Source organism: Schistocerca americana, chromosome 1 (genome assembly GCF_021461395.2).
Source record: "Schistocerca americana isolate TAMUIC-IGC-003095 chromosome 1, iqSchAmer2.1, whole genome shotgun sequence".
Taxonomy (NCBI): domain Eukaryota; kingdom Metazoa; phylum Arthropoda; class Insecta; order Orthoptera; family Acrididae; genus Schistocerca; species Schistocerca americana.
Genome location: NC_060119.1, coordinates 666756675 through 666769749, shown reverse-complemented (window position 1 = coordinate 666769749; position 13075 = coordinate 666756675). Strand labels below are relative to the sequence as shown.

The 13075-nt window shown below is 46.8% G+C and overlaps 1 protein-coding gene across 1 annotated transcript in view; it reads right to left on the bottom strand.

The window, feature by feature from the left end:
- Positions 1 to 13075, bottom strand: part of LOC124587979 — a 183527-nt gene that overhangs the window by 144759 nt on the left and 25693 nt on the right. Inside the window, exon 2 of the mRNA XM_047131468.1 lies at positions 1125 to 4473. Within this exon, the coding sequence (XP_046987424.1) occupies positions 1125 to 4473 (3349 nt within the window). The remainder of the gene's footprint in view (positions 1 to 1124; positions 4474 to 13075) is intronic.

Here is a 13075-nt window from a genome sequence, read left to right as displayed (position 1 = left end):
AGCCGTAATAACGTATAGCGAGAAGGAGGGGAGGAGGAGATGAACAGACAGCGAGGGGAAGAAAGAGATGGGCAGAGATAGGGGGAAAAGGAGGTGGACAGACACAGGGGAGGAGGGAGTGGACAGTGATTGGGGAGACGGACACAGACAGGGGGATGACGAGGTAGGTAGAGAGATGCGGAAGGAGGAGATGAATAGAGGGGGAGAAGTAAATGGGCAGAGAAAGGAAAGAGCAGGAGATGAACAGGGAGAGGAGGATTGACAGGGGGAAAGGAGGGGATGGACTGAGGTGGGAGGAGCAGATTGGCAAAAAGAGGGAGGAGAAGATTGACAGAGAGAAGGGCTGGAGATGGACATAGATTGAGGATTGAGGAGGTGGAGAGGGGTGGGATGAGGGAGATGGACGGAAAGGACTGCAGGAGATGGACAAAGAGAAGAGAGAGGGACTAATTGAAGACTAGAATAAATACATACCCAGTCAACACATGTGACTCAGCTAGTATGTTATAAACAGTGATGGCTCTTTCATACTCTCCATAGGATACTCCTGAAATTACTTTTCCATCTGCCGATCTCTTCCGTTAAAAGCAAAATGTTAGGGTCTGCCTGCTGGATATTCCAGATCTGGCTGGCTCTGAGCACTATGCGACTTAACTTCTGAGGTCATCAGTCGCCTAGAACTTAGAACTAATTAAATCTAACTAACCTAAGGAGATCACACACATCCATGCCCGAGGCAAGATTCGAACCTGCGACCGCAGCGGTCGCTCGGCTCCAGACTGTAGCGCCTAGAACAGCACGGCCACTCCTGCCGGCAATTCCAGATCTAGTCATATATCCAGTATCAGGTAAAATCGCATTTTGTTTGCTCTACGACAGTACTAAACTGTATCGAATGCCTTCCGAAACGCAAGGAACACCGCACCGACCTGGACACCCTTGTCTACGGCGCTCTGGATTTCACGAACAGAGCGGGTTGTGTTTCGAAAGTCTGGCGATAAATTACATATCAATGTGAATTGTTTTGTACATAGAAATCTACTGAAACAGGATGTGATCCTGAGAACATAAGGAATGTCGTGACATTACAGAAAAACAAACGTAGAACGTGGCGTTGGACTCACCGACTGGGAAGTCTTGCGGCTGCAGCCACGATATGAAGGTGGAGAGGTAGCCGAAGAGGAAGATGCCATCGGAGAGGCCCAGCTTGGCGGCGTGGAAGTCCTCCCCGGGCGGCACGCTGGGGAAGTGCAGCTGCGGCTCGTCGAGGCGGTCCCTCTCCCTGTCCCTCCCCCTCTCCTCCTCGGCGTCCCTGCGGCCGCCGTCGCGCTGCCGCAGCCTGTCCGCCAGCACCAGCAGCCGCTCCGAGTCCTCGCCGTCTTCCAGCAGCTGCGGCTGCTGCTGCACAGACTCCTCAACCCTGCCACTGGACTCTGGCATTACCCACTTCTCCGCCACGGCCTCAGCCGAGCTGTCACCAGTCTGCGCCCTCGGCTCAGACTCCGGTGGGTCACCGCTGTGAGTGTCATCTTCCGAAGGATGGCTCTGTATGGCCTCAGCAACTGGGCTGCCTATTTGTGGTTCACCTTCGCCAGCAGCAGTACCTTTGTCATTGGCGACCACAGGCTTATCAGCTGCAGACACAGAGCTGCGCTCCCTTGCACCCTCATTTATCACCGGGAGGTGAGCTCCCTTTGGCTCATCACTAAGCTCTGTCGCCACAGGTGAAAAAACTTCTTCCTGTTCTCCTTTCATCGTTCCTGATTCCTCTGTTGCAACAGATTCTATTAATGATTTCCCGCCCTCGTCGCAGTTCTCTTTCTCTTGAAGTGACACAAGCCTCTGTGGTACTGGTTCACCTTTTGTTATTTTCTGATCAGGCAGACCAGCTGCTACAGTAACAACTGATTCACTTGAATTAATTCCTGTATCTGGTATGTGAAGCGCGTCATTCGGCACTGATTCCTCGTTCTTCTCCTCGCCAGATTCTTTTTGCTTTTCGTCAGTAGACTGCTCACTTCTGGAATCTGTTCCACTATCTATAACTTCCGTTTTCACGCTCTGCATTCTTTCCGAAAGCGCTGCTGTACTTTTAGTATCGTCTTCCTTTAGTTTTTTTACTTCATCCGATTCACTACTTACCGATTCTATTTCTTGCGACTGGTTCTCTGCGTTGATGTTGGTTATCGGATCAGTGACTAAAGGAGGAACCTCGTCTCTCATATTCTCCTCTCTTATTTCCGTCTTCACTTCCGGGGCTGTCTCCCGTTTTATCCTCAGCGTCGTTTCTCCTCTACTTGGACACGAGACAGGAGCATGTTCTTCCGGGGGAACATCTGCAGAATTTTCTCTTACATCTGTTGACTTATCTCGGGAGCTATTAGTCTGTTCCGCTTGAGCCTGCTTAACCTGGAAATCAGACTCAGTGTTTTCTGATGTGGAAAACGACGCGGATTTCAAGCCCGACTCGTAAGACGATGGAGCGATCGGAACTTCTGGAGAGTCCTCAAGTTTCTTGCTCTTATCGATTTCAGTAGTATTCACGCGATTACCAGCAGAAATGACACTCCTGTTTGATGTTTCCGAAGAAATATTCTTTGACTCTGTAAACGTAGAATCTGGCAGCTTCGTTGACTTCCCCTCCACACTCGCTTCCCTGCTTACTTCATTTTGGCTGGTATTCGCCGTCAGTTTCCACGTTTTCGACCCAGAACCTCTAAAAAGATTCCCGTCTACTATAATGGTCGTGGAAGCTGTCTTGTAGCTGTCATCTACTGTTGCCGACCTGTTGCTGAAAGTAACTTTCTTGACTGTTGCATTCTTTACTGTCTCGTTGAGGTGCATTTCACCGAAATGATGAGTGTCCAATTTAGAATCTTCAGAAACATCTGAAACACTGAATGTACTATGATCACCTATTTCTCTTCTTACTCTTTGTTTTTCGATCTGCATATTAGCATCCTGGTTTAACTGGGATGTATCATTGCTCTTTAATTTCACAAGAGTATGCTGCGTCTTTCTAATCGTAGGAGCTGTTACTTTATTATTCGCTGCCTGATGTTCTCCAAAGTCGACGTTTGAAAATTTTGAACTTGGATCTTTAACCTTTTCTCTATATACGCCAGATGAAATTTTATTCGGCCCAACTACAGTTTTACTCTTCGCTTCTGAAACATGTTTTCCTTCAGTGCTTCCCGTACTTTTTCGAGTTTTGCCTTGAAGATTTTCTTGCTGATGTGAGTCCTGACTTTCGACAGGATGTGTTTTCTGAGCTTTTCTAGCACCATGGCTTTCCTCTGAAGAACGAAATCGCTTTATTACTTCTTTCTGTCCATTACCGTGAGACTGTGATTGCGTTGATTTCTTTGGCATCGCGTCTTCAGAAGAGCTGGACCCACCGTTATTCGCAGGCTTCTGAGATTTGACACTTTGATACTTGTTAACCGTATTAGCGTTCACTTTACTGTCACTGCTGGCTGGAGGAGCTTTCTGTGAATGGTGCTTCTGTACGCCAGGTTTTTGAATTTGTTTGACATTTTCCACGTGTCGATCTTGTTTCTCTGTGACATGTTTATTCTGCTTATGTGCTTCCTTTATTACGTTAGGTGCGGGAGGTAAATCGTGTGCAGTCTTCGTGGTCGATGTGGATGGTTTGCTAGTTCCCTCCTTTCCACCAGCAGGTACAGAACTCACCGACTTCCGCACTGCTTTTCGTTCACCTTCTGAAGCCGATTTTTGGGATCTGCCTAAATCCTCGCGAGGAGACTCTGTCTGTAGGCGTTTGCTTTGTCCCGCACCGATACCGCTTTTTCCCGAAGGAACAGCAGCTGCTCGGTCAGGAACGTCGGACACAACTTCTCTTTTCCTTCGCGATTTGGATCCGGACGGTACAACAGTTGGCTGCCGTTCTGTTTTACTAGCCACGTTCCTTTGTTCCACTAGCACTTTTACCTGGTTCTCAGACGATCCTTCGGGCATTTTCTCCGTAACGTTGCTCTGCTGCAGAGCGGATGGTTGTGCTACACTGGCAGGTATAACAAGTGTTGGAGAGTTATCTGAAGAAGTTTTCGGCAGACCTGCAGCCGCTACTGGTGACTCCTGTCCAGAGCTGTCCTCCCCATGATGGTGCTTCAAAATGTCCTTTGAAACGCCCGACTGAGCTTCAGGCTTGCCGTTATTCGTCGGCTCTGAGGTCACTGCCTGCCCTCTATTGACAATGGAGGACGGATCCGTTCGCTCTTTCGTTGCTGTGGCTACGGGTGTCCTCTGTCGCGCTGTGTCGCTTTCACGACGCTCCTCAGTGTCGTCCCTGGAAACAGCCGGCTGAGCCGCGCCTCGGGCTTCGCCACCGCTGCCGGCCGGCTCGGGCAGCCCCTGGCGGTCGCCGCTGCCGGCCGCGGGCAGCAGCCGCGACAGCACGGGCTCGTCGCCGGGCCCGGGTTCCGGCTCGCAGCTGCCCAGGTGGTCGTCGCACTGCAGGAAGGACGCGCCCGCCGCCGCCAGCAACAGCACAGCCGCCGCCGCCAGCAGAGGCAGCGGCAGCGCACCGCCTCGAGCTCTCGCCATGTCGCCAGCCGCACTGTGCCCGCTACAGGCCCGCACTGCTTACTCCGCGCCGCCGCACTTGGCGCGCTTCGCCCTCTCTGCCCACAAGACCCACAAGTGCTCCGCGGCCCACCGCGCCTACCGCTCGCCTACCTAAATCTCGTGTTTATTCCCTGCTCCAAAACGACCACTGACGAAAGCTTTTCTCAAAGAATCATCTCGCATTTAGGAAAATCCACACGTAAGAAATACAGCTTGCCCTACCCATTTACTGCGCAGTGCCGATGGTACTGTTACCGACGACTGTGCCGCTAAAGCGGAGTTATTGAACGCAGTTTTCCGACATTCCTTCACCAGGGAAGACGAATGGAATATTCCAGAATTTGAAACACGAACAGCTGCCAGCATGAGTTTCTTAGAAGTTAGATACCTTAGGGGTTGCGAAGCAACTCAAATCGCTTGATACGGGCTAGCCTTCAGGTCCAGATTGTATACCGATTAGTTCCTTTCAGATTACGCTGATACAATAGCTCCCTACTTAGCAATCATATACAACCGCTCGCTCACCGATAGATCTGTACCTACAGATTGGAAAATTGCGCAGGTCGCACCAGTGTTTAAGAAGGGTAGTAGGAGTAATCCATCGAACTACAGACCTATATCAAATGGTTCAAATGGCTCTGAGCACTATGGGACTCAACTTCTGAGGTCAACAGTCCCCTAGAACTTAGAACTACTTAAACCTTAGTAACCTAAGGACATCACACACATCCACGCCCGAGGCAGGATTCGAACCTGCGACCGTAGCGGTCGCGTGGTTCCAGACTGTAGCGCCTAGAACCGCTCGGCCACCCTGGCCGGCAGACCTATATCATTGACGTCCGTTTGCAGTAGAGTTTTGGAGCATGTACTGTACTCAAACATTATGAATCACCTCGAAGAGAACGATCTATTGATACGTAATCAGCATGGTTTCAGAAAACATCGTTCTTGTGCAACGCAGCTAGCTCTTTATTCGCACGAAATAATGGCCGCTATCGACAGGGGATCTCAAGTTGATTCCGTATTTCTAGATTTCCGGAAAGCTTTTGACACCGTTCCTCACAAGCGACTTTTAATCAAGCTGCAGGCCTATGGGGTATCGTCTCAGTTGTGCGACTGGATTCGTGATTGCCTGTCAGGAAGGTCGCAGTTCGTAGTAATAGACGGCAAATCATCGAGTAAAACTGAAGTGATATCAGGTGTTCCCCGGGGAAGCGTCCTGGGACCTCTGCTGTTCTTGATCTATATAAATGACCTGGGTGACAACCTGAGCAGTTCTCTTAGGTTGTTCGCAGATGATGCTGTAATTTACCGTCTAGTAAGGTCATCCGAAGACCAGTATTAGCTGCAAAGCGATTTAGAAAAGATTGCTGTATGGTGTGGCAGGTGGCAGTTGACGCTAAATAACGAAAAGTGTGAGGTGATCCACATGAGTTCCAAAAGAAATCCGTTGGAATTCGATTACTCGATAAATAGTACAATTCTCAAGGCTGTCAATTCAACTAAGTACCTTGGTGTTAAAATTACGAACAGCTTCAGTTGGAAAGACCACATAAATAATATTGTGGGGAAGGCGAGCCAAAGGTTGCGTTTCATTGGCAGGACACTTAGAAGATGCAACAAGTCCACTAAAGAGACAGCTTACACTACACTCGTTCGTCCTCTGTTGGAATATTGATGCGCGGTGTGGGATCCTTACCAGGTGGGATTGACGGAGGACATCGAAAGGGTGCAAAAAAGGGCAGCTCGTTTTGTATTATCACGTAATAGGGGAGAGAGTGTGGCAGATATGACACGCGAGTTGGGATAGAAGTCATTAAAGCAAAGACGTTTTTCGTCGCGGCAAGATCTATTTACGAAATTTCAGTCATCAACTTTCTCTTCCGAATGAGAAAATATTTTGTTGAGCCCAACCTACATAGGTAGGAATGATCATCAGAAATAAATAAGAGAAATCAGAGCTTGAACTGAAAGGTTTAGGTGTTCGTTTTTCCCGCGCGCTGTTCGGGAGTGGAATGGTAGAGAGATAGTATGATTGTGGCTCGATGAACCCTCTGCCAAGCACTTAAATGTGAATTACAGAGTAATCATGTAGATGTAGATGTACATCTACATCTACACGGATACTCTGCAAATCACATTTAAGTGTCTGGCAGAGGGTTCATCGAACCACCATCACAATTCTCTATTATTCCAATTTTGTATAGCGTGCGTAAAGAATGAACACCTATATATTTCCGTACAAGCTCTAATTTCTCTTATTTTATCGTGGTTGTCGTTCCTCCCTATGTAGGTCGGTGAAATACTAAACACCTTTTTCCGAAGTGGTTTCACGGAGGAAGACCGCACTACAGTTCCTTCTCCAAATCCTCGCACAAACGAAAAAATGGCTGACATCGAAATAAGTGTCCAAGGAATAGAAAAGCAACTGGAATCACTCAACAGAGGAAAGTCCACTGGACCTGACGGGATACCAGTTCGATTCTGCACAGAGTACGCGAAAGAACTTTCCCCCCTTCTAACAGCCATGTACCGCAAGTCTCTAGAGGAACGGAAATGATTGGAAAAAAGCACAGGTAGGCCCAGTCTTCAAGATGGGTCGTCGATCAGATGCGCAAAACTATAGACCTATATCTCTGACGTCGATCTGTTGTAGAATTTTAGAACATGTTTTTTGCTCACGTATCATGTCGTTTCTGGAAACCCAGAATCTAATCTGTAGGAATCAACATGGATTCCGGAAACAGAGATCGTGTGAGACCCAACTCGCTTTATTTGTTCACGAGACCAAGAAAATATTAGATACAGGCTCCCAGGTAGATGCTATTTTCCTTGACTTCCGGAAGGCGTTCGATAAAGTTCCGCACTGTCGCCTGATAAACAAAGTAAGAGCCTACGGAATATCAGACCAGCTGTGTGGCTGGATTGAAGAGTTTTTAGCAAACAGAACACAGCATGTTGTTCTCAATGGAGAGACGTATACAGACGTTAAAGTAACCTCTGGCGTGACACAGGGGAGTGTTATGGGACCATTGCTTTTCGCAATATTTATAAATGACCTAGTAGATAGTGTCGGAAGTCCCATGCGGCTTTTCGCGGATGATGCTGTAGTATACAGAGAAGTTGCAGCATTAGAAAATTGTAGCGAAATGCAGGAAGATCTGCAGCGGATAGGTACTTGGTGCAGGGAGTGGCAACTGACCCTTAACATAGACAAATGTAATGTATTGCGAATACATAGAAAGAAGGATGCTTTATTGTATGATTATACGATAGCGGAACAAGCTCTGGTAGCAGTTACTTCTGTAAAATATCTGGGAGTATGCGTGCGGAACGATTTGAAGTGGAACGATCATATAAAATTAATTGTTGGTAAGGCGGGTGCCAGGTTGAGATTCATTGGGAGAATCATTAGAAAATATAATCCATCAACAAAGGAGGTGGCTTACAAAACACTCATTCGAGCTATACTTGAGTATTGCTCATCAGTGTGGGATCCGTACCAGGTCGGGTTGACGGAGGAGATAGAGAAGATCCAAAGAAGAGCGGCGCGTTTCGTTACAGGGTTATTTGGTAATCGTGATAGCATCACGGAGATGTTTAGCAAACTCATGTGGCAGACTCTGCAAGAGAGGCGCTCTGCATCGCGGTGTAGCTTGCTCGCCAGGTTTCGAGAGAGTGCGTTTCTCGATGAGGTATCGAATATATTGCTTCCCCCTACTTATACCTCCCGAGGAGATCACGAATGTAAAATTAGAGAGATTTGAGCGCGCACTGAGGCTTTCCGGCGGTCGTTCTTCCCGCGAACCATACGCGACTGGGACTGGAAAGGGAGGTAGTGACAGTTGCACGTAAAGGGCCCACCGCCACATACCGTTTGGTGGCTTGCGGAGTATAAATGTAGATGTAGATGAAATCACATTTAAGTGCCTGGCAGAGGGTTCATCGAACAACCTTCACAATTCTCTATTATTCCAATCTTGTATAGAGTGCGGAAAGAATGAACACCTATATCTTTCCGTACGAGCTGTGATTTCCCTTATTTTATCGTGGTTATCGTTCCTCCCTGTGTAGGTCGCTGTCAACAAAATATTTTCGCTTTCGGAGGAGAAATTTGGTGATTGGAATATCGTGAGAAGATTCCGCCGCAACGAAAAACGCCTTTCTTTTAATGATGTCCAGCCCAAATCCTGTATCATTTCTCTCTCCCACATTTCACGATAATACAAAACGTGCTGCCCTTCTTTGAACTTTTTTTATGTACTCCGTCAGTCCTATCTGGTAAGGATCCCACACCGCGCAGCAGTATTCCAAAAGAGAACGGGCAAGCGTAGTGTAGGCAGTCTCCTTAGTAGGTCTGTTACATTTTCTAAGTGTCCTGCCAATAAAATGCAGTCTTTGGTTAACCTTCCTCACAACATTTTGTATGCGTTCCTTCCAATTTAAGTTGTTCGTAATTGTAATACCTAGGTATTTAGTTGAATTTACAGCTTTTAGATTAGACTGATTTATCCTGTAACCGAAGTTTAACGAATTCCTTTTAGCACTCATGCCGATGACCTCACACTTTTCGTTATTTAAGGTCAACTGCCGCTTTTCGCACCATTAAGATATCTTTTCTAAATCGTTTTGCAGTTTGTTTTGATCTTCTGATGACTATTAGTCGATGAACGACAGATTCATCTGCAAACAAACGAAGACGGCTGCCCAGATTGTCTCCCAAATAGTTTATATAGATAAGGAACAGCAAAGGGCGTATAACACTACCTTGGGGAACGCCAGAAATCACGTCTGTTTTACTCGATGATTTTCCGTCAGTTACTACAAACTGTGACCTCTCCGACAGGAAACCACAGATCCAGTCACATAACTGAGACGATATTCCGTAAGCACGCAATTTCACTACGAGCGGCTTGCGTGGTAGAGCGTCAAAAGCTTTCCGGAAATCCAAAAATACGGAATCAATCTGAAATCCCTTGTCAATAGCGCTCAACACTTCATGTGAATAAAGAGCTAGTATTGGTGTGACCTGTGTGACCTGTGCAACTTTCCAGTCTTTGGGTGCGGATCTTTCGTCGAGCGAACGGTTGTATATGATTGTTAAGTATGGAGCTAACATCAGCATACTCCGAAAGAAATCTAATTGGTATACAGTTTGGACCAGAAGACTTGATTTTATTAAGTGATTTAAGTTGCTTCACTACTCCGAGGATATTTACTTCTCCGTCACTCATGCTGGCAATTGTTGTCGATTCGAATTCTGGAATATGGAATACTCATACACATCTTTCAAGAAACCGACGTATATGGAAATGAAAATTCCAAGTTCCTAAATTTTCGAAAGACGTTCGACACTGTATCATTTCGTCGACTATTAAACAAAGTACTACCATACCGAACATCTTTCCAACAACATCATTTGCTCGACGAATATTTCACTAATAGAATCCACTCCTATTTGCTAAATGAACGGAAATTGCTCTGGGTTTACCCCAAGTGAGCGTAACAGAACCTCTCCTGTTCTCAACATACATTGATACCTATACCGTGAAGAAAGCATTCTGGAAACCTCAAATTGCTAAAGCTCGTGTAAGGCGAGTAGCCACACGCACCAGAAGCAGCTTAATTCACACCGAGCGAGGTGGCGCAGTGGTTAGCACACTGGACTCGCATTCGGGAGGACGACGGTTCAATCCCGTCTCCGGCCATCCTGATTTAGGTTTTCCGTGATTTCCCTAAATCGTTTCAGGCAAATGCCGGGATGGTTCCTTTGAAAGGGCACGGCCGATTTCCTTCCCAATCCTTCCATAACCCGAGCTTGCGCTCCGTCTCTAATGACCTCGTTGTCGACGGGACTTTAAACACTAACCACCACCACCAGCTTAATTCACTATAGCATCTGACAGCTATAAAACCATTAAGACTCCAACAAGTGTACAGGGTGGGGCAAATAAAAGTTGTCAGGAGAATAAAATTTCAGGGTACAAAGAAACACAGCAGAGGAAAAGAAGTACAGTACTAACCTGACTGGCCGGCCGGGGTGGGCGAGCGGTTCTAGGCGCTACAGTCTGGTACCGCGCGCCCACTACGGTCGCAGGTTCGAATCCTGCCTCGGGCATGGATGTGTATGATGTCCTTAGGTTGGTTAGGTTTAAGTAGTTCTAAGTATAGGGGACTGACGGCCTCACGTGTTAAGTCTGATAGTGCTTAGAGCTATTTGAACCATTTTTTTAAAATCTTTATTCAAATCGTTACATTATACATATTAACCCACTACCTGAATACATTATTGGGTCCTAATTTCATACACATATTTGCAGATATTTTTTTCTGCACTACAGGTACATCTTAGACTTTTATCGCTATGGGGTTCCTAATTCTACTTAATCTACAAAACGTATGCTACCTGCAGCGTTACAGGTGTGCCAGTGTTCTATAAACCTGACTGATGTTGGCCTGGCCTACTGAGATAATCCCAGCGGGCATGCCCCTGGCACTGGACTGGCCAGTGACTTGGTATCGCTGCAGGCTATCCTAGCGGCCTGTTTGAACCATTTGAGCGGATCAAAGCTGGACTGCTGGTACTGCTGCTGTCTCATCCGAAATGTTCTGCTGCAGTTCTTGAAGACCACAAGGGTTGTTGCGATACACGTTAGACGTGAGGGTTCCCCACACAGAGTAAACGCACACTGACAGATCAGCTGATCTGGGTGAACAGAGCAAGCAAAGCTCTTTCTCTACAGGTGTTGGCATCTACACTGTTTCTCTCCCCTAGATGTGTTACACTATATATCAACACTCGCCACATATCCCCTTTAAGCTTGTACGAAAGTTGAACGTGATTCAAATTAATACTTCAGTCAGGTATGCCGGCCGCGGTGGCCGAGCGGTTCTAGGCGCTTCAGTCCGGAACCACGCGACTGCTACGGCCGCAGGTTCGAATCCTACCTCGGGCATGGATGTGTGTGATGTCCTTAGGTTTAAGTAGTTCTAAGTCTAGGGGACTGATGACCTCAGATGTTAAGTCCCATAGTGTCCGCCCCAGTAGCTGAGTGGTCAGCGTGACGGATTGCCGTCCTCTGGGCCCGGGTTCGATTCCCGGCTGGGTCGGAGATTTTCACCGCTCAGGGACTGGGTGTTGTGTTGTGTTCATCATCATTTCATCCCCATCCGGCGTGCAGGTCGCCCAATGTGGCGCCGAATGTAATAAGACCTGCGATATGGCGGCCGGACCTGCCCCGCGAGGGGCCTCCCGGCCAATGACGCCAAACGCTCATTTCATTTCATTTCAGTCCCATAGTGCTCAGAGCCATTTGAACCATTTGAGCCAGTCAGGTATATATGTTGTTGTTGTTGTTGTGGTCTTCAGTCCTGAGACTGGTTTGATGCAGCTCTCCATGCTACCCTATCCTGTGCAAGCATCTTCATCTCCCAGTACCTACTGCAACCTACATCCTTCTGAATCTGCTTGGTGTATTCATCTCTTGGTCTACCTCTACTATTTTTACCCTCCACGCTGCCCTCCAATACTAAATTGGTGATCCCTTGATGCCTCAGAACATGTCCTACCAACCGATCCCTTCTTCTAGTCAAGTTGTCCAACAAACTTCTCTTCTCCCCAATCCTATTCAATACTTCCTCATTAATTATGTGATCTACCCATCTAATCTTCAGCATTCTTCTGTAGCACCACATTTCGAAAGCTTCTATTCTCTTCTTGTCTAAACTATTTATCGTCCAAGTTTCACTTCCATACATGGCTACACTCCATACAAATACTTTCAGAAACGACTTCCTGACACTTAAATCTATACTCGATGTTGACAAACTTCTCTTCTTCAGAAACGCTTTCCTTGCCATTGCCAGTCTACATTTTATATCCTCTCTACTTCGACCATCATCAGTTATTTTGCTCCCCAAATAGCAAAACTCCTTCGCTACTTTAAGTGTCTCATTTACTAATCTTATTCCCTCCGGATCACCCGACTTAATTCGACTACATTCCATTATCCCCGTTTTTCTTTTGTTGATGTTCATCTTATATCCTCCTTTCGAGACACTATCCATTCCGTTCAACTTCTCTTCCAAGTCCTTTGCTGTCTCTGACAGAATTACAATGTCATCGGCGAACCTCAAGATTTTTATTTCTTCTCCATGGATTTTAATACCTACTCCGAATTTTTCTTTTGTTTCCTTCACTGCTTGCTCAATATACAGATTGAATAACATCGGGGAGAGGCTACAACCCTGTCTCACTCCCTTCCCAACCACTACTTCCCTTTCATGTCCCTCGACTCTTATAACTGCCCTCAGGTTTATAACACATCTCTAAATCGGTTGTGGATCTTGTCAACTTTACGGCTACTAAGTCTGTCTTTCGATTCACGAGTTCCACATTTATTTATCTAGGGCCAGAAAAACAATATCTACACTTGAATCGTCCCTCTAACTGAATGCTAACTTACACATTCACCAACAACGACCAGAA